The 22,352-nt window shown below is 38.4% G+C and overlaps 1 protein-coding gene across 1 annotated transcript in view; it reads right to left on the bottom strand.

Annotated features, from left to right (window-relative positions):
• Positions 1-22,352, bottom strand: part of Jade3 (jade family PHD finger 3) — a 130,160-nt gene that overhangs the window by 12,511 nt on the left and 95,297 nt on the right. Inside the window, exons 9-10 of the mRNA XM_036174852.1 lie at positions 16,181-16,348; positions 11,925-12,041 (exon numbers count right to left, since the gene is read on the bottom strand). Coding sequence (XP_036030745.1) covers positions 11,925-12,041; positions 16,181-16,348 — 285 coding nt within the window. The remainder of the gene's footprint in view (positions 1-11,924; positions 12,042-16,180; positions 16,349-22,352) is intronic.

Genomic DNA, 22,352 nt, shown 5'->3' with positions numbered 1-22,352 from the left:
CAGGGAAGTCTTGCCCTGGAGGAGATGGGAATGGGGGCTGTGCTGGGGGAAAGGTGGGGTCGGGAGGGGGGAGGACAGGGGAACCCATGGCTGATATGTAAAATCAAATTAAATTATAAAAAAATAAAGAAAATAAATGAAATATTAAAAAAAGAAAGCCATGCCTATGGATTAGGTTTGTCCCACTAGCTCTTATTACTTAAATTAACCCATTTATATTAATCTACATTTTGCCTCATGGCTTTTTGCTTCTCTTCTATCTTGCACCTACTGTTTCCTCTCCATGTCCTCTGGCGTCTCCCCCAGCCTAGATTCATCTCTTCTTCTCTCTTTACCTGGAAGTCCCACCTAACCTCTCCCTGCCTAGCTATTGGCTGTTCAGCTTTTTAGTACACCAATCACAGCAATACATTTTCACACAGTGTATAAATATCCCACAACTGTTTATAGAAACAATGCCACAAATGGTCTAAATTGCTCTACAAAACTTACTTTTGCCATTCTTATACTCTAACATGTATACTATGAGCTCTTATCTCTAAGCCTTACAATCTAAAAAGAGGTATCATTGAAGTGTTACCTAACTTGTCCCATTTTTTTGTTTGTTTTAGAACTGGATAGCCTGACTATATAGCAAAAGCTGGCTTTGATTTCCTCTATCTCCCAAGTGCTAGAGTTACAGTCATGTATCACATCATGTCTGGCCCATGTTTACATTTATCTTCCCTTAAAATGCTTTGGGCTCCCAAAAGCAGAGATTATAAATCTCAGAACAAGAACAACTTGTATTAACAAATTGTGAAATAGATCCCGCCAGCTACATCTCCTCTCCTAGCCCAAGAGTCTTATTTCTAGGACCCAGGCCCTGGGGCCACAACTTGTGCCCCCACTTCCCCGACCCATGCATGCCCCAGGTGCAGGCCAGCATGGAAGACTCCTGTAGGCAGGCATCCCCACCAACACTCTCCATTGGACTCTGCAATCTACAAGACCCACTACCTGCCCCAAACTCACCCATCCTCCCGTGACCTCAGCAGCTCCCTGAGACACAGAATCTGTCAGCTCTAATTAGACCAAGAGCTTTGATAGGAGCATGAGCAGCTCCCTGAACACAGAATCCGCCAAACCTGATTGGACCAAGAGCTCTGAGTGGACCAAGAGTATACTCCTGAGACACAGACACAGCCAGCAGAGAGTGCAACCAAGAACAGCTCCCTCAGACACAGACACCTCTTGTACCTATTGGAGGAAGAGATGGGTAGACAGCAGCGCAAAAATACATACAACAACATAAAGAGCAATATGGCATCACCAGAACCTAGTGGTTCTACAAGACCTGAACATCACAACGTAGAAGAAACAGAAGAAAGAGACCTTAAAAATAACTTTATGAAGATGATAGAGGCCTTTAAAGAGGAAATGAAAAATTCCCTTAAAGAAATTGAGGAAAAGACAAACAAAAAATGGGAAGACATCAATAAATCCCTTAAAGAAAACCATGGAAAAGCAATTAAACAGGTGAAGAAAACAGTTCAAGACCTGAAAATTGAAATAGAAACAATGAAGAAGACACAAACTGAGGGAATGCGGAAATAGAAAATCTGAGTAAATGAACAGGAACTACAGATGCAAGCATAACCAACAGAATATAAAAGATGGAAGAGAGAATCTCTGCCATGAAGGAAACAATAGAGGAAATAGATTTGCCAGTCAAAGAAAACACTAAAGCCAAAAAAGTCAGAATACAAAACATCCAGAAAATCTGGAACACCATAAAAAGGCCAAACATAAGAGTAATAGGGATAGAAGGAGAAGAATATCAACTCAAAGGCACAGAAAATATATTCAACAAAATCATAGAAGAAAACTTTCCCAACCTAAAGAAGGAAATGCCTATGAAGATACAATAAGCTTACAGAACACCAAATAGACTGGATCCCCCCTAAAAAACCAAAAAACATTCCCCCACCACATAATAATCAAACCACTAAACATACAGAATAATGTTAAAATATTAAGAGTTGCAAAGGAAAAAGACCAAGTAACATATAAAGGCAGACCCATCAGAATAATACCTGACTTCTCAATGGAGACTATGAAAGCCATAAGGTTCTGGACAGATGTTATGCAGACATTGAGAGACCATGGATGCCAACCCAGACTATTATACCCAGCAAAACTCTTAATCACCATAGACAGAGTAAACAAAATATTCCATGATAAAACCAGATTTAAACAATACCTATCCATAAATCCAGCCAAATCCAGAAAGCACTAGAAGGAAAAATCCAACCTAAGGAAGTTATATACACCCATGAAAACACAGGCAATAGATAATCCCACACCAACAAATACCAAAGAAGGGAAACATACAACACTACCACCAAAAAAAAACAAACAAACAAACAAAAAAAACCAAACCCCCCCCCCCCCAGAATTAACAATCACTGGTCATTAATATCCCTTAATATCAATGGACTCAATTCACCTATATAAAGATACAGGCTAAAAGAGTGGATATGAAAACATCTCAAAAAAAAGAAAGGAAGGAAGGAAGGAAGGAAGGAAGGAAGGAAGGAGAAAGAAAGAGAGAGAGAGAGAGAGAGAGAGAGAGAGAGAGAGAGAGAAAGATAGATAGATAGATAGAAAGAAAGACACCTCAACTTCAAAGACAGGCTGGGAAAAGACTTTCCAATCAAATGGACATAAAGAATCAAGCTGATGTAGATAGATATCCTAATATCTAATTAAATAGACTTCAAACTAAAATCAATCAAAAGAGATTGGAAAGGACATTACATATTTGTCACAGGGAAAATCCACCAAGATGAAGTCTCAATTCTGAGCATTTATGCCCCAAATAAGAGGGCACCCACATTTGTAAAAGAAACATTACTAAAGTTTAAATCACACATCAAACCCTATGAATGTGTTACTCTGATTGATTGATTGATTGATTGATTGATAAATAAAATTCTGATTGGCCAATAGCTAGGAAGGAAGTATAGTATAGGCAGGATAAGCAGAGAGGAGAATTCTGGGAAGTGGAAGGCTGAGTCAGGAGACACTGCTAGCCACCACTGCCATGAGAAGTAAGCTGTAAAGTATCGGTAAGCCACAAGCCATGTGGCAACTTATAGATGAATACAAATGGGTTAATTTAAGATATAAGAACTAGACAGCAAGAAGCCTGTCACGGCCATACAGTTTTTAAGTAATATAAGTCACTGTGTGTTTTCTTGGGTCTGAGCAGCTGTGGGCCCAGACAGGACTGGAGAAAACTCCAGCTATACCCCACACACTAACACTGGGAGATTTCAACACCCACTCTCACCAATGGACAGGTCTGCCAGACAGAAACTTAACAGAGAAATAAGGGAACTAACAGGTGTTATGACTCAAATGGACTTAATAGATACATTCCACCCTAACACAAAAGAATATACCTTCTTCTAAGCATTCCATGGAACCTTCTCTAAAACTGACCACATAGTCATAAAGCAAATCTCAACAGATACAAAAAAACTGGAATAACCTCCTGTATTTTATTGGACCACCATGGCTTAAAGTTAGATTTCAACAACAACAAAAATTACAGAAAGCCTACAATCTCATGGAAACTGAACAATGTCCAACTGACTCACCAATGGGTCAAGGAAGAAATAAAGAAAGAAATGAAAGATTTCCTACAATTCAATGAAAATGAAAGTACAACATACCCAAACTTAATGGGACACTATGAAAGCAGTGCTAAGACAAATTCATAGCACTAAGTTTCTATGTAAAGAAGTTGGAGAACTCTCACACTAGTGACTTAACAGCACACCTGAAAGGTCTAGAACAAAAAGAGCAAACTCACCCAGGAGGAATAGAGGGCAGGAAATAATCAAATTGAGGGCTGAAATCAATAAAACAGAAACAAAGAGAACAATGTAAAGAATCAATGAAACAAAGAGTTGGTTCTTTGAGAAAAATCAACAAGATAGAAAAGCCCTTATCCAAACTAACCAAAAGGCAGTGTGAGAGCATCCAAATGAACAAAATCAGAATGAAAAGGGAGATATAATAACAGACAATGAGGAAATCCAGATAATCATCAGGTCATACTTTAAAAACCCATACTCCACAAAACTGGAAAATGTGAAAGAAATGGGTAAATTTCCGGATAGGTACCATATACCAAAGTTAAATCAAGACCAGATAAACTACTTAAATAGACCAATAACCCCTAAGGAAATATAAACAGTCATTAAAAGCCTCCCAATCAAAAAAAGCCCAGGAACATATGGTTTCAGCACAGAATTCTACCAGATTTTCAAAGAAGAGCTAATTCCAATACTCTTCAAACTGTTCCACACAACAGAAACAGAAGGAACATTACCAAAATCTTTTTATGAGGCTACAGTTACCCTGAGAGTCAAATTACACAAAGATACAACAAAGAAAGAGAATTACAGACCAATCTCCCTCATGAACACTGATGCAAAAATACTCAATAAAATATTGGCAAACCAAATCCAAGAACACATCAAAAAATTATCCACCATGACCAAGTAGGCTTCATCCCAGGGATGCAAGGATGGTTCAACATGTGAAAATCTGTCAATATAATACACCATATAAGCAAACTGAAAGAAAAAAATTATCATCTCATTAGATGCTGAAAAAGCCTTTGAAAAAATCCAACACCTCCTTCATTATAAAGGTCCTAGAGAGATCAGGAATACAAGGAACATACTTAAACTTAATAAAGGCAATTTACAGCAAGCCAACAGCCAACATCAAATTAAACGGAGAGAAACTCAAAGCAATTGCACTAAAATCAGGAACAAGACAAGGCTGTCTACTCTCTCAATATCTATTCAATATAGTACTAGAAATCCTAGCTAGAGCAATAAGACAACAAAAGGAGATCAAGGCGATATAAATTGGAAAAAAAAGAAGTCAATCTTTTGCTATTTGCAGACGATATGATAGTATATGTAAGTGACCCCAAATATTCTACCAGGAAACTCATACAGCTGATAAACACCTTCAGCAATATGGCAGGATACAAGATTAACTAAAAAAAAAAGTAGCTCTCCTATATAAAAATGATAAATGGGCTAAGAAAGAAATCAGAGAAACACCAACCTTCATAATGGCCACAAATAATATAAAATACCTTCGGGTAACTCTAAGCAAGTGAAAGACCTGTATGACAAGAAGTTTAAGTCTTTGAAGAAAGAAATTGAAGATATCAGAAAATGGAAAGATCTCCTTTGCTCATGGATAGGTAGAATCAATATAATGAAAACGACAATCTTACAAAAAGAAATCTAGAGATTCAATGTAGTCCCCATCAAAATCCCAACACAATTCTTCACAGACCTTGAAAGAACAAAACTCAACTTCATATAGAAAAGCAAAAAACCCTGGATAGCCAATCCTGTACAATAAAGGAAACTCTGGAGACATCGCTATCTCTGACCTTAAGCTCTACTATAGAGGTATAGTACTAATAACAGCTTGGTATTAGCATAAAATCTGACAAGGATCGAATTGTAGTCCCTGACATTAACCCTCACACCTATGAACACCGAGCTTTGACAAAGAAGCCAAGACTGTACAATAGAAAAAAGAAAGCCTCTTCAACAAATGGTGCTGGTATAACTGGATGTCAACATGTAGAAGATTGCAAATAGATCCATATCTATTGCCATGCACAAAACTCCAGTCCAAGTGGATCAAAGACATCAACATACATCCAATTATACTGAACCTGATAGACAAGAAAGTAGGAAGTGGCCTTGAATACATTGGCACAGGACAACACTTAGATATAATTCCAGCAGCACCCACACTGAGAGCAATATTCAATAAATGGGACCTCCTGAAACTGAGAAGCTTCTGTAAGGCAAAGGACACGGTAAATAAGACAAAATGACAGTCTACAGAATGGGAAAAGATCTTCACCAACCCCACATCTGCCAGAGGGTTGATCTCCTATGAAGAACTCAAGAAACTGGACATCAAAATACCGAACAATCCAATTAAAAAATGGAAGGAGGGGACTGGACCTGCCTGTACTTTATCCACTAGGTTTAAATGAATCCCCAGGGGAGTCTTGGTCCTGGAGGAGATGGGAAAAGAGGGGAGGGGATGGGGGGAAGGTGGGGGTGGGGGCGGGATGGGGGAGGACAGGGGAACCCATGGCTGATGTGTAAAATTAAAACACAAATATAATAATAAAAAAAGGTAGATTACTGAATCTACTTTTATAAAGGTAAAAAAAAGGGCTACTACAGAGCTAAACAGAGAATTCTCAACAGAAAAATCTCAAATGGCCAAAAGACATTTAAGGAATTGCTCAACATCCTTAGTCATCAGGGAAATGCAAATCAAAACAACTCTGAGATACCATCTTACACCTATCAGAATGGTTAAGATCAAAAACAACTGGTGACAGCTTATGTTAGAGAGGATGTGGAGCAAGAGGAACACTCCTCCACTGGTGGTGGGAGTGCAAACTTCTATAGCCACTTTGGAAATCAGTATGGAGGTTTCTCAGAAAATTGAGAATCAATCTACCTCAGGACCCAAAGATAGCACTCATGGGCATATACCCAAGGGATGCTCAAGCATACCACAAGGACACTTGCTCAACTATGTTCAAAGCAGCATTATTCATAATAGCCAGAACCTGGAATCAACCTAGATGCCCCTCAACTGAAGAATGGATAAAGAAAATGTGGTACATATATACAATGGAGTACTACTCAGTAGTAAAAATCAATGACATCATTAAATTTGCAGGCAAATGGATGGAACTAGACAATATCATCCTGAGTGAGGTAGCCCAGACTCAGACAAACATGGTATATACTCACTCACTCATAAGTGGATACTAGATATAAAGCAAAGGATAACCAGACTACAATCCACAGCTCCAGAGAAGCTAGGTAATAAGAGGGACACATGGGCCCCCCTAGGAAGGAGAAATAGATGAGATCTCCTGAGTAAACTGGGAGTGAGGGGAGCAATGGAGGGTAGGGAATGTGGGATGGGAGCATGGGGGAATGAAATGGTTGAGCTGGAACAGGGGCAGAGAGGGAGAGCAATGAGGGAGAGATATCTTGATAGAGGGAGACATGGGGATAGAGAGAAACCTGGTGTGAGGGAAGTTCTCAGGAATCCACAGGGATAACCCCAGCTTAGACTACTAGCAATGGTGGAGGGGGTGCCTGAGTTGGCCTATCCCAGTTGTCAGACTGGTGAATGCCCTAACAGTCACCATAGAGCCTTCATGCAGTAACTGATGGAAACAGATGCAGAGAACCACAGCCAAGCACCAGGCCGAGCTCCAGAAGTCCAGTCAAAGAGAGAAGAGTGATTCTATGAACAAGTGGCATTAAGACCACAATGGGGAAACTTACAGATACAACCGAACCAAGCCAGTGGGAAATCATGAACTTTGGACTGACAGATATGGAGCCTGCATGGGAATGGGCTGGGACTATGCATGGGTGAGACAGTTCTGTAGCTTGGTCTGTTTAAGGGGCCCCTGAGAGTGTGAATAGGATCTATCCCTGGTGCATAAAATGGCTTTTTGGAGCCCATTGCCTATGGTGGGATACCTTGCACACAGCCTTGATGTAGGGGGAGGGGCTTGGACCTGCCATACCTTTTTGGAGGAGGGGATGGGGAGATCTGTGGTTGGTATGTGGAATGAATAAAACATTTCTTAATTAAAAAAACCAATTGTGAAATATGTGAAAAAAACAATGAAGTGCTTTCTTAGGTGGGTGGAGGAGAATGCCCTTTTATGTTGCTATGTGCACATGTAGGGGCTAGAGGTTGACGTCAGCTGTCTTCTTTAATTAATTGCTCTCCACCTTATATTTGAGACAAGGTCTGTCTCTGAATGTGTAGTTCACTATTTCAGCTGACTGGCTAGCCAGTTTAGCGATTCCAGGATCTGTTTGCTTCTGCACATCATCACTCCCAGTGCTAGGGTTACAGATGTAGGAGGCCAAACATTTAGTTTTAAATAGGTGCTGGGATTCACATTCATTTCCTCATGCTTGTGCAGCAAGTATTTAACCATCAAGTTATCCCCTCAGAATTCCCTTTAATCTCAGTATTTCATTTTCCTCATTATATTACTTTTAATAGTCACTGAAAAGAATGTACTTTATTTACCAGTTCCACATTTTTTGAAGATTTTATCTTTTAGAAGTTAATTTCCATTACAATTGAACTCATATTGGCTTAAGAGTAAACTCACGTTAGCTTTCCAATTTAAATTCTCTATACTTGTATGTGACTTCAGACAGGCTCATATCTCTCTACCATTAATCCAAGCCACAAATGTTGGATGATTCTATTCAGTTTGGCTGGCCAAATGAATGTTAGGGATTTCTATCAATAATCAGATTTACTCTAGGGAATAATAATATGGACATATGCAATTATTAGCAGTCCCACTAACTTGTATATTTATCTTTTAGGTTCTATGCTAAGCTCTCTGCCATCTTATTGTCAATATTGTCTCCACTTATAGATGTGGAAGCTGAAGCTCAGAAAAGTTAGGTAACTTTTTTAAGTTAGGTAACTTTTATAAGCTTACATAACCAGCAAGAAGATGAGGTTTCAAATCCTGGGAGACTGGCACCAAAGAGTACATTCCTCCTTTTCTCTCTTCTCTTCCCTTTCCCTCTCCACTTTCTCCATCTTTTCCTTCTTTCCATTCTGTGTTTTAAGAAAGGGTCTAACTATATATCCTAGGTTGACCCTGAACTGGTGGTAATATTGCCCCAGCATTCCAAGTGTTAGGAATTATAGATGTATGCTATCATGCTCAGTTTCAAAGCCATATTTTTTTCTAGACATGGTCTCAATTTGTAGACTGGGTCAAGCCTTAAGATCTACAGAGACTTCAATATAAGATACAGAACAGAGAAATCTGGCAATTAAAGCAAGTAAGTCTAGAATCTGGGCAAAATCCAGGGTCTTCCTAGACTAGCTTGAACCCAGACTAGCATCTGCTAAGGGATTATCAGAAGCCTTCATGTTCAAAAAGCCTCTTATTTATTTAAATATTGTCTATGGCTGCCTTTGCATTGCAAGGTGGAGTTGAACAGCTGTGACAAGAAACTACATGGTCCACAAAGCCCAACATATTTACTATCTTCCTATTTATAGTACAAATTTACTAGTCTTTGCTCTAACCAATAAAGCCCCATATAATCTCTTTGATCTTCTTTTCCCAAACATTCCGTTCTCATCTTGCTGGATTCTTTCTTGTTGATCAAATAGGCCAGGCACACTCCTATCTCACTGTCTTTTCAATGGCTGTTTCCTGTGCCTGAAACACTTTTATCCTAAACATCTGCATAGCCTTTTCTCTTGCACTTAGTCTTTGTTCCTATGTTACCTCCATAGTCTTACCCTAATAATCACTCAGCTTAAACTTGTAACTCATGCTCCTTACATCACATTTCCCAACTTCTTACTGTCTTCCACAGTCTTTTCTACAGCAGCGATCACCTTTTAACATTGTATTTAACATCTATTGCTTAGTTCTTTGTTATTTCATTAGTAGACCCAAACCCTAGTATAAAATTAGGCATACACATTTGCTGAATAAATTAAATCCCTTATACTAAAGTTTGTGATAGAGATGCAGTTCAGTGATAGAGCATTTGCTTAGCACACTTGAGATCTTGGGATTAATCCCTAGTACCACACAAAAAATAAAAATGCATAATAACCTCAATTTAGGAAGATTTCTCTAAAATCAAGAATCTGAACTTTAAGAAATTAAAATAAGAACCATGGGTCTGCAGGTGAGAAACCTCCTCTAGAATGTTCCATCTACTCATCTGTTCATCCATCATCCATCCATCAATCTAGTATTTATTGTATGTCTATCAATGTCAAGGTGTGGGAAAAAGCGCAGAACAAAACTAGGGAAGATAAAACGTATAGTTGAACAATATAACAGAAGATGGAGTGTGGAGCCTAAGGCTGCAATGCAAACTCAGATCTGCAAGGGCTAAGGCCAATGTTTTCTCTCACTAGCTATGTTATTAATTACTAACCAGTGTAAAAAATAATCTTTAACAGCAAAATAGTGGGAAATGCAGGTACCGTAGTGAGAAATAAATAAATAAATAATAAATAATAAATAAATAAATAATTGAATATGAATTCAATCTCCACTGTAAAATTATTAAATAATACAAATGGAAAATATTTTGTTTTAATGGAAAATATGTATTACAAATTAATTTGATACAAGGAAACATATGTGTATTTATTCAATGCACCCTAAATGAATACTAGTGAGGGAACTATGTATCATCTTGGCCTTTAAGAGGCTCATATATGGAGAGCAAATAGGAAGGAACTTAGATAAACAATGTGTTAGCTTAGTAGCTTAGGTTTTTCTATTGCTGTGATAAAGTATCATGACCAAGTCTGGCGTGGTGGTCCGTGCACTTAATCCCAGCTCTCAGGAGACAGAGGTATATGGATCTCTGTGAGTTTGAAGCTAGCCTGGTCTACAAAGTGAGTTCCAGGACAGCTAGGGATGTTACACAGAGAGACCCTGTCTCAAAAAAAAAAACCAGAAAAAACAAAACAACAACAAAACAAAAAACTAACTATGGCCAAAAGTAACTTGGGGAGAAAAGGATTTATTTAATCTCAGAACTTGCATCACCCAAGGAAATCAGGATAGAAACCTAAGGCAGGAACTGATGCAGAGGCCTTGGAAGAGTGCTGTCCACTGTCTTGCTCCTTGTGGCTTGTTCAAACTGCTATCTTATAGCACCCAGGACCACTAGCCTGGGACTGGAACCTCCACCCCACAGTGGGCTAGAACCTTCCACATCACCACCTTATTATGTTTGGAACAGAAAGTCAAGTGATATTGTACCTCAAATATCTCAGAACATATTACCTGTACTACCACATGCAACATAGATGTCTATGTCTATGTCAAACTAGTCGTCAGACTTTATCTACTCAAATGTACCTTTCCACACCTAAATGTTGACAGAGCCATATATGTAATCATCCTGTATCTTAAATTCATTGACAGTTAATGGATAAGACTCATCAAAACATGGGCTATATAGTTTAGTTATAGCTTAATCCCACTCAGAATGACATCACTCAGCTTCAGAGTCAGTTAACTCATGAGTGCTGACATTAAAAGATAAAGGTTTAATACCACTATGAGTATTATTTTGAAAAAGGGTCTCACTATGTTGTTCAGGCTGGCCTTGAACTCATGAGCTGAAATGAATCTTCTGCCTCAATTTCCTAAATAGCTGGGCCTACGGTGTATATCACTATGCCTGGCAACCAATATGAATGTTAAAAAGAATAGGTTGCTGGGTGGTGGTGGCACACACCTTTAATCCTAGCACTTGGGAGGCTGAGGCAGGCGGAACTCTGTGAATTCAAGGCCAGCCTGGGCTACGGATTGAGTTCCAGGACAGGCTCCAAAGCTATGCAGAGAAACCCTGTCTTGAAAAACCAAAAGAATAAGTAAAGGGTCAGAGAGATGGCTTAGTGGTTAAGAACATTTATTGCTCTTTCAGAGGATCCAAGTTTAATGCCCAGCACCCATGCTGGGTGGTTCACAACAACCTGTAAATCCAGCTCCAGGAGATCAAACACTCTTTTTTGGCCTCTGGGGGCACTCACATACATATAGTACCTCCACACATACACACAAATAAAAATAAATCTTTGAAAAAGAAACAGGCTGAATAACTCAGAAGCAACATCTGAAAAAGATTTCCACAAATTGTCTCTGGAATGGCAGCATCCTGCACATGAGAGGTAAGATTTTGGGTTAACAGGATACTCTTACTGGGACGAGTTAGGTCAACTTGGTTTTAGGTCATTCCACTACTTCTCAGGGCACTTACCTGAATACAAGCTCCTGTCTTCAACTTGCACAGGCTGCAAACTAAGGCCCACCGGCTAGGTGGAATATGGGAGATTTTTGTGATAGGTTCCATTCTCTCAGGACAAGCAATGCTGACCTACAAATACAACATTATCATAAGGCAGAAGCACTAGGGCATCTCAGAAGCACTTTTCACAAACTGTTATATGTTTTATATATGTTATATGAAGCTGAGAACATTAAAACAATGAAGTAAGCCATATCTTCCAAGGTTAGTATGGAATTAAGAATAAACAAAACACATCTCTTTCCATTGCTCAGTCCTTCAATCATATCTAGTAATGTAAACAATTCATGTAAGCGATGAGAGTGCAGTAGTGTAGACTAGGTAGGCGTGATTACCTTAAAGAATCAAGCTATATCCATCTTTGCTTAGGAACCAAAGAAAGCTACTAAGGAAAGGAAATAAAGTTCAGAAATTCTAGTATCTGTCTTATGTTAAAGATGGTACCACATGCCTTGCTATTTCATTTAATCAACTAAAAATAAAGATAGGCAGTGACAGATCTTTATATTTGGTTCACAAAGCAGGATAATATTGTTGGAAAGTAGCAGCAAATTTATGTAATGAAGAGACTGCAGCATGTAATTAGAAAGAATGAGCATGATACCACTTCTAAACCCCAATTTTTAAAACTATGTAACTATTACCAGCTTACCCTACTCTCTCAGCCAAAGTAGCTTCAAAGTGAAATTAAGTCTTTGGGGATGCTGAAAGGAAAGGGATACTTTAAAAAAGATGAAAAAATATTTTCCATATGGAAACAAAGGGTCACGTAACTACTGGTAAAAATGTGTTCTCGGTTTCTCTTTTACAACTATATATACATGACTTTTTAAGAAATAAACTTTAACAAAGATTTATTTATTTTATTTGTATGAGTATTTTGCCTGCATGTATATGTGCATCACATGTATGCCTGGTGCCATGGATCCCCTGGAACTGGAGTTCCAGACAGTTGTAAGCTGCCATATGGGTGCTGGGAGCTAAACGCGGGTCCTCTAGAGGAGCAGCCAGTGCTCTTAACTGCTGAGCCCTTTCTCCAGACCCAAGAAATAAACTTTTAAAATTATTATTTTTCATTTTGTTTTGTGTGCATGAGTGTTTTGCCTATGTGTATATCTGTGCACCACATGCATGCAGTGCCAACAAAGGCCAGAAGAATGTATTTGATTCTCTGGGACTGGAGTTAGAAATGGTTTTGAGCCACCATACGGATGCTGGGATTTGAACCTAGGTCTTCTGGAAGAGGAGCCAGTGCTCTTAACTCCTGAACCATCTCTCCAGCACTGGAAAGAAACAGGTTTTAAAAAGTGAGTAACTATCAAACTAAGATGGTTCATCTAGTACAAGTTCTGTTCAGATCAGGAAAGAGAGATCTTTAATAATCCAAAATGTACTGGAAATCAAGAATTAGAAGCCCTAAGAAAAGGTTAATATCTGTGAAAGTTTGTATTCCCCCCCCCACACAGGACCATTAAAAATTTATTTCAAAGTTCATTCTGGAATGCATTAGTATATTTGTTCATATATTTATGTTTTTGGGGACAAGATCATACTCAGTAGTGTAAATATCCCTGAAATTCTTAGAGTAGAAAGACAAGTTGCAAATTCATGGAAACCTGCCTGCCTGCCCCAGTTATCTTGGTACTAGATTATGGACATGAACATGTAACAGGTTATTTCACTTTTGATGTGTAGGAATTAGATGTGAGTCTAAAGGTAGCATCTAACTCACAAGGTGGACCATGCTGGCTTCCAACAAATGATACTTTACCCTTAACGTCCTATGTATGAACAAGCCTGGTCTCACAACCAAAACCTGAAATATTATCATTGGATAGTACAAGGAGGGATGTGTTTGCGATCATAGGTTGCATTTCATAGCTAAAGATTGCCTAATGGTAGACTTAGTAATGTCTGCAAGGCCAATGTCCTGGATGTCAGGAAAAAAAAAAAAAGTTACCATTGTCACATTAAAAAAAAAAAAGTTTATATGTGATTCCAAATACTCTTAAATGTTTTGTCATAAGTGAGTGAATAGTGGCATCTACCTGCCATTCCCATATTTGTGATGGCCTGGTAGGAGGATTTTGAAGTTCCAATTTACCTTTAGATGTTAAATGGTAGCCTGTGATACTTGCTATCCTGTCTCACACCAAAACTCTACTCAAAGTCACTCAAGCAAGCAAACAAAATAAGACTCAGAGAAAACATTGGAAAACCCTAGAAGCCTAGATGAAGTTTGTATTTTTTTTATTTTTGAGATAGCATCTATGTAGCTCAGGGTAGCCCTTAACTCATGATATTCTTACTCCAGCCTTCTGAGTGTTGGGATTATAGGTGATTTATTTTATTTTTATGTGTGTGGTACTAGGGATCAAGCCCAGACCTTTGCACATGCAAAGCAAGTGCTCTACCTCTGAGCTACATTCCCTACCTCTTGTTTTTTGGTCTGAGACAAGGTCTCATTCTAGCTTAGGCTAGTCTAGAGCTTACTATGCAGGCCAGGGTTTGAAATTTTGATTATCCTGCCTTTCTATCCAAAGATATGGGTTTACAGGCATATGTACCAGGCCTGGCTTCAACCTTTTTTAAATTTTAATTTTTTTGGTACTGGAGAGTTGTCTTGTTCATGCTAGGCAAATGCTCTACCACTAACTACACCCTAGCCTAAACCCTTGGGTTTTTTGTTGTTGTTGTTTACAGGATCTAGGTATACAGGCTGGCTTTGAGCTCACTACACAGTTCTAAGCTGGCTTCTAGATCTTAACCCTCCTGCCTTAGTCTCCCAAGTATAGGGATTATAGGAATGTACTACCATGCTTAGTTTAGAAGCCATGTTTTAATTAAGTTAATTAACAATACCACCTCAGGAAATACCTGCAACTACAGGATCGAGGTAGATAACAAGGAATAGAATTTTGAATAAAGTCTTAGATAACTGTTGAGTTTAAGGCCCCAAAAGAGCTTATAAGTAAAAGAGAACTAGGTATGGTGGCCTTTAATCCCAGAATTTGGAAGGCAGAGGCAGGTGGATCTTTGTGAGTTCCAAGGCAGCTAGTCAGGCAAACAGTTAGACCCTGTCTTTAAAAAGGTAAATAACACCTGCCTATACTGAGTCCACCAGGTTTAAATGAATCCCCAGGGGAGTCTTGGCCCAGGAGGAGATGGGAATGGAGGGGAGGGGATGGGGGGAAGGTGAGGGTGGGGGCTGGAGGGGGGAAGGACAGGGGAACCCATGGCTGATGTGTAAAATTATAACACACACACACACACACACACACACACACAATAATAATAATAATAATAATAAAGAAAAAAAAGTAAATAACAAAAAGTAAAGGACAACCACCACAGTAGGCTCACTTTATTTTTAACAGCCTAAAATCAGAGACCCAAAGTAGAATGGATCAATAGTATATCCACATAATGGTAAACTACTAAGCAATGTAAACTGATGAACTACTGGTACATACTACAACATGGAGTGCTAGCCAGACAGAAAAGAATACTTACTCTATGAATTCCATTTACATGAAGCTCAAAAATATACAAAACTTATCTATACAGATAAAGATCAAAATAGTTGTTGCTCTCAGGAAATAGGGAAAGGAGGTGCTATGAGGGGGCCTTCAGGGATGCCATTTGTATATTTCTGTGGCATTTCATATCTTAGTCTGATTTGTGGCTACAGGTATTTTAAGGTTTATTTTTAAAAAGTGTTTCTCACATCTTTGTCTTTTTTTAAAAGTAGTTTTATCCATTTTATAAATAGTTTTAAAGTATTTGTTTTTAAAATTATGCATATAAGTGTATGAGTATATGTATATGTGTACAGATGCCTCTGGAGGCCAGAGGCCATCAATTCCCTGGGAGGTGGAATTAAAGGCAGTCAGTTGTGAACTGCCTGACATGCTACTGGGACTATACTCAGATCCTCTACAAAAGCAGTATGTGCTCCTAACAACTATGCTATCTCATCATCTTCTTCTCTCACACAAATTTATCAAATACCACTGAAAGTATCACCCACAAATAAGTAAGTATGTGCTAACATGCACATTTGTGTCCAAGAAGACCTGATGTAGCACAGAAATCTCAGAAATAGAGGTGATCAGGAAGAATTTCTATGACAAGTCTGAGTCTGTCTAAACATCATGGGAAGGAGGGCACCCTGGAGTAAATGGGCCCAGATTTGGATGGTTTCTTACCTCTGGAATCCACAGGGCACAGCTGACATGAGCCCATTTAGTCCCTGTCCTGGTGGTCTTCATGGCTCCACCCTTCTTAGGACATAAAACACACTGTGGATAAATGCCCAGGACACAGGAACGACATAGCCAGCTGCCTTCTGGAATTTTAAGGATGCCATAACAAGCCTGTAGGCATGAGGAAGAGAGGGAAGAATGGTCAGTGTCTTTGTATTAGCACCAACACCTGTTTTGACACAGTGAGGAGAATACTCTCTGTTCCTGGGAGAAAGACAAATATAGTTGAACAAATTCTTATTCTGGATTTAGCAATCTTTAAACACCCTAAAAAAAAAAAAAAACAAAAACCAAGCATCTGAACTAAGATTAGCATGCCTATCTATAAGAACTAACTTTAAAGGGGAATAGAAAAAGACAAGGTGGAGATTCACCACAAGGTTAGCCAATTATTAGCTGAGAGTTGGGTTATAGGCATTTTTCTTTCTTTTAAATTTTTTTTTATTGAAAATAGGTTCTTTCCCGTTTTCTAAACTGTCTTCAATTTTATATATTATAACAGGTCAGAAAAGCAATAACAGAGTAACTTCAACATGTCATGTATTATTGTGATCAAGAAAAAAGGTGTTGGAATATAGTGAAATGTATGAGATACAAATAAACTAATGTTTATAAAGAATCTAATAGTACCTGGTACATAAAAAAATTTCAGCATATTATAGAAATTATTTGCTTGGGTTGGACCAAAAGGAGGCTTGTGAGTTGAATCACAATAATCCATAATGAGTTCTGGGAGCCTTTTTAATTCTTTATGGAATGATATTAGAAAACAAATGAATAACTCAGGGAGATGGACAATTACTTAGAAACTATTCTAGACACCCCCACCCCCACCTTCAATTGTCCATTTCACCCTCTTTATTGTTCTAATCTATTTCAGAGGAAAACTAGGTGCCTCTAGGTTCCTCACATGGCTAAATAACCCTATACCATTAACTGATGAACTGATTCACCCTAGCAGTTCCAAAATTTGTGGGTTCCAAGATATTCATCCTTAGGTAAGATTCATCACCCATTTCTAATCTCCTTTCCACTTTATACCATGCTTCCTTTTACATCTTTCAGACCAAATTTCTGACTTTTATCGCTCATTCACTGGTCCCTGGTACTTGCTTCTTACACCGAAGCTGAACTTCCTTTCCATTCCTATCCTCACCACTACTGCTCCATCCAACTCATTGTTATACTATTCTAGGATAGATTTATTTCTAAATTTGTTTATTCATTCTTTATAGCTTTAACCCTCACTCTATTTAGTTACCAGATTCTTTTCAGTAAAATCAAGAACAGCAGTAAATTCTCCAGGGATTTCTCCTGTTCTTATCTCATTTGTCCACCATCATCTAAACTAGGTGTTGGCTACTACTTAAGACCTGTTTTATATGGCTAACACACTGAGAATGTTTTTCACACTTTAAAAGAGTTGTAAGAGGAAAAAGAAAAAAACACAGAATAGGACCGTATACAGCTGGCAAAGTTTAAAGTATTTCTGACCCTTTAAAGAAAGGGTTTGCTGGCCTCTAATCTCAAGTATGTATCTACTCACACCTTATTTTCTTCTCACCTCCCATCATAGTTAAACATATGGTATCTAATTTGTATAAGCAGGCCTCTCAGTTATCTCCATAACTGTTCACTCTAGTTCTCATGTCCATGTGTCTTATATCTGCCCTACTGTCAGACTCTCATCCTCTACTTCATGTGATTTCCCTCATCAACTAAATAGCATCTGTATTTTACTCTTCTAGTTTTGTTCTTGTGCTTCATAACCTCAGTAAGAATAGAAGGTAGCTAGGCATAATTTCATCACTGAATTACAACAAATGCCCCTTTCCCTACTTAGTTTGAACAGGTAGGTGTATTGTGGGAACAAATTATTAATAATTTGGTTCAAGAACCCAAGCTAGACTTCCAACTAGGCTAGACTTCAATGAGGCTGCTCTCATGTGAGCAGGGAATCATTTTATAAGGCTTCTATCTTTGAAACCCCTTTTCCCTGAGACCTAGAATGTTGCTAGGGAATGACAAAAAAATTCCCCCCCCAAATTGCAGCCTGTTTGAAGTCAGTGGTTGGTTCTAAGAATGCTCTTGGTCATTCTATGGAACACAAAATAATTTAGAGAGTGAGCTCTTTTATAGATATAATAGTCATAAGATCATAAAAGCATATATATCATAGTGAGTCTCATCTTTTTATGGATCACAAATGATGACAATTGTAAATTCTGTTGAGAGCCTAGCATATGTTTACTAATATGTTTTAAGAATAATTTCAGAATGTCAGACTCAGTGTCAACTATATTCATGAAAGCTATAAAAACTACAGTATGATTGAGCATTCCTTGGGTATATGCCCAAGAGTGGTATAGCTGGGTCTTGAGGAAGACTGATTCCCAATTTTCCGAGAAACTGCCACACTGATTTCCAAAGTGGCTGTACAAGTTTGCATTCCCACCAACAGTGGAGGAGTGTTCCCCTTGCTCCACATCCTCTCCAACATAAGCTGTCTGCAATGCTTTTGATCTTAGCCATTCTGACTGGTGTAAGATGGTATCTCAGAGTTGTTTTGATTTGCATCTCCCTGCATGAAGCCTTGAGGCGGGGGAAGGGCTTGGACTTGCCTCTACTGGATGTGCCTCCCCATGGGAGGCTTTGCCTTCTTGTTGGGGGGAGTGGGGGTGGGTTGGGAGGGGGAGGCTGGGGGCCAGGAAGAGAAAAGAGAGGGATCTTTGATTGGTGTGTAAAATGAATGAAAAAATTTTCTTAATCAAAACAAAACAAAATAAAAGTATGTGCTATTAGCTAAATTTAATCCAATCTCAATCTAAGTATTCAATATTTATACTAAGAAGCAGAAATGGATACACACAAAAGGACCTGGAACTGTTTTAATTAACTTTCACATGTTTTTAAGAAAAAATTAAGTTGAATGATGTTAAAATCTAAAGTCTATTGATACAAACTTCTAAAGTAATATATTGTCACTGAAGAACAAACACTGAACACAATGTGGTGGAGCAAAGAAGGTAAATTATGTTTAACAAATCTAGATGTCAATATGCCACTATTCTTTTAGAGAGCAAACCAATATTCTAAATTATTATTTAAGTTACTTTATAGTCAACAGAGGGAGCTCTAACCTAAGTAGTTATTTATGATCCAAGTAATTACACCCACTTTATAAGAATCTCAGTATTTTACTCTTATGATTCCTGCTTTTTTCAGATGTTATATACATGTAACACACACACACACACACACACACACACACACACACACACACACCCCTCCCTCTCTGATTTTCCTGGAACTTGCTATGTAGCCCACCAAACTCATGAATCCCCTGCCTCAAGTACACTGCCATGCCCAGATTAGAAGAAGCTCTTTTTATGAAATTTCATATATTCCCAGCACCCACATATATCAGATTATAGTCTGCAAGGTCCAGTAAGCTGTTATTGCCAAAGTGTGACAAGATTATCATTTGTAGTGACTTGGTGTGTTTCTAAAACAAATGCCATATTCTTGGGGGAAATTCTGCCTTATTCCCTTCAAGCCTACTATAGATCAATAATTATCTGAAACCTCTTTGGTAAGAAACATAAAGTTCAGAACTGTTCAGATCTTAGTAAAGTTATACATATGGTATATTATATAAGCCCAGTGGTACCAGGAACAATACCATATAATATGTCAGTATTTCTCTAAAAATGTATTGCATAAAATAGGTAAAGACTATAAATAGCCTCATATTAGCGAAGTTCTGGTACTGTCCACAAATTAGTTCTGGTTCAGAATTTCAGCTACAAGTAAAGAGAAAAGAGATTTCTAATTTTGAAATTAACTGTATGAGCGGACCTATGCATCTGCATTATCAGATACTTCAAGTTCATAGTTAAGTCATAAAGATTTTGCTTCCATTGAAAATATAATACAAATGCCAATAATTGGTACAATGAAAATAAAATTTCTGGCCAGGCGGTGGTGGCGCATGCCTTTAATCTCAGCACTCGGGAGGCAGAGGCAGGTGGATCTCTGTGAGTTTGAGGCCATCCTGGACTACAGAGGGAGTTCCAGGGAAGGTGCAAAACTACACAGAGAAACCCTGTCTCAAAAAAAAAAAAAAAAAAAACAAAAAAAAAAAAAGAAAAGAAAATTTCTAAGTTCACTATTTTAAAGATAGAAGTAAATGAAGAAAAATGTTAAATTGGTATGGTGGTCTGAATAATAGTGGCCCCCAAAGGTTCACATATTTGAATATTTAGTCACTGAAGAGTGGCACTATTTGAAAGGATAGGATTAGGAGGTGTGGCCTTGTTGGAGAAGTGTGTCACTAGGGTGGGATTTGAGGTTTCAAAAGCCCAGAGTCACTCTCTCTGCCTATGGATCAGGATGTAGCTCTCAGCTACTGCTCCAGTGCCTTCCTACCACCATGCTCCCTCCCATGATGATAACAGACTAAACCTCTGAAACTGTGAACAATTAAATGCTTTCTTTCATAAGAGTTGCCTTGGTAATGGTGCCTTTTTACAACAATAGAACAGTGATTAAGGTAAGTGGTGACAAAAAAATTCTGGGTTCCTCCTATGATACACAAAGTTATGGTTAGGCGACCTAGAGAAGTCTTAAGTTCTGGTCATTTTCGGTCTCCTATGTTTTTTTTTGTTTGTTTGTTTTTCAGGACAGGGATTCTTTGTGTAGTTTTGGTGCCTGTCCTGGATCTCACTCTGCAGAACAGGCTGGCCTTGAACTCACAGAGATTCGCCTGGCTCTCCCTCCTAAGTGCTGGGATTAAAGGCGTGTGCCACCACTGCCTGGCCTATCTCCTATGTTATGAAGGCTCATCGTTCTAGTAGTTTTGACCAAAATGATCTTTCTAGAATAAAAATATCCTTTTAGGGTTGATGGAATAAATCAGAAGTTTATTAGTTTGTCAGAAGATCCTTCACCTGTGTGCCTTTTTTCCTTCCATACCCCCAGCTCCTGGATTTTCCTACTCCACTCCTCTATTCTTAAAGTACATATAGTTGGTTCCAAAATATTTTGCCCACTTTGACTACTTGCCACGAACATATATTCTCTTCTGACTGAACAGACCTCTCTCGTTTAACTGACATCTGTTTTTACTCATAAAGATTCAGCATGGGTGCCACTTATTGGAAGTTGTTTCTTACCTTTATCTCTTTCATGTATTTCCACATGGATTTATAATCTATAAAATCACCTGGCACTCTGGTAAATTGGTAGTTTCTTTTTAGTCATTATACTATGATTTTCCCTGGGGCAGGGGGAGAAAGCCCATCTGATTCTTCATCACTGTGTCACCATAATGCAGCAAAGTCCTGGCTCATTGATGGTGCTTAGTGCATTTACAGTGTTTGTTAGATAAATCAATAATATGAATAAAATATACAACATGTTCAGAAGAGGAAAAATTCAGTTAGGTGGGAGAAGTCAAGAATTGAACTATAGTTTGGAAGATATGTACACTTTGATAACTTTAGGTAGGAGACAAGACTGTGTGTAGGTATGCTCATGTGTACATGGGTACTTGTGTGTGTGTGTGTGTGTGTGTGTGTGTGTGTGTGTGTGTGTATGTATGTGTAGGTCAGAGGTCACTGCTGAATGTTTTCTCAATTGGCCTCTACCTTGTTTATTGAACCAGGGTTTCTCGAAGGACTTGGAGTTTGATTCAGCTAGACTGGCTGGCCAGAAATTACCAGTAATCCTATCTCTGACTCTCCATGTATGCCCCTGTATATGTGTTTTGGGAACTCAGGTTCTCACACTTTGGCAGCAAATACTTCACCAACTGAACCATTTCTAGCTCTCAGAAGAGATTTTTAAATTTAGACATGGCTGAAAATGGAGATAGGATAGGGTTAGCAATATTAATCACTGTACCTTAAGTGACCCTGTTTTACCACAGAACAGAGCATAGGACATGGGCAAGAGTTGAAATGAGTGCTGATACCACTAATATTAGCATTATTAATATGACAGTGTGACAGAATGAATGACAAATAACTAACTTGGGTAAAGTCACTTAACCTTTCCTTATATTGTTTGTAATACTAAGGTGTTAAGACAGTCCTTTAGAGCCCGTGAATACTGT

The sequence above is a fragment of the Onychomys torridus genome, chromosome X (genome assembly GCF_903995425.1).
Source record: "Onychomys torridus chromosome X, mOncTor1.1, whole genome shotgun sequence".
Classification (NCBI taxonomy): domain Eukaryota; kingdom Metazoa; phylum Chordata; class Mammalia; order Rodentia; family Cricetidae; genus Onychomys; species Onychomys torridus.
Note: the sequence above shows the minus strand (reverse complement) of the source record. Positions and strands in the feature narration are given on the sequence as shown.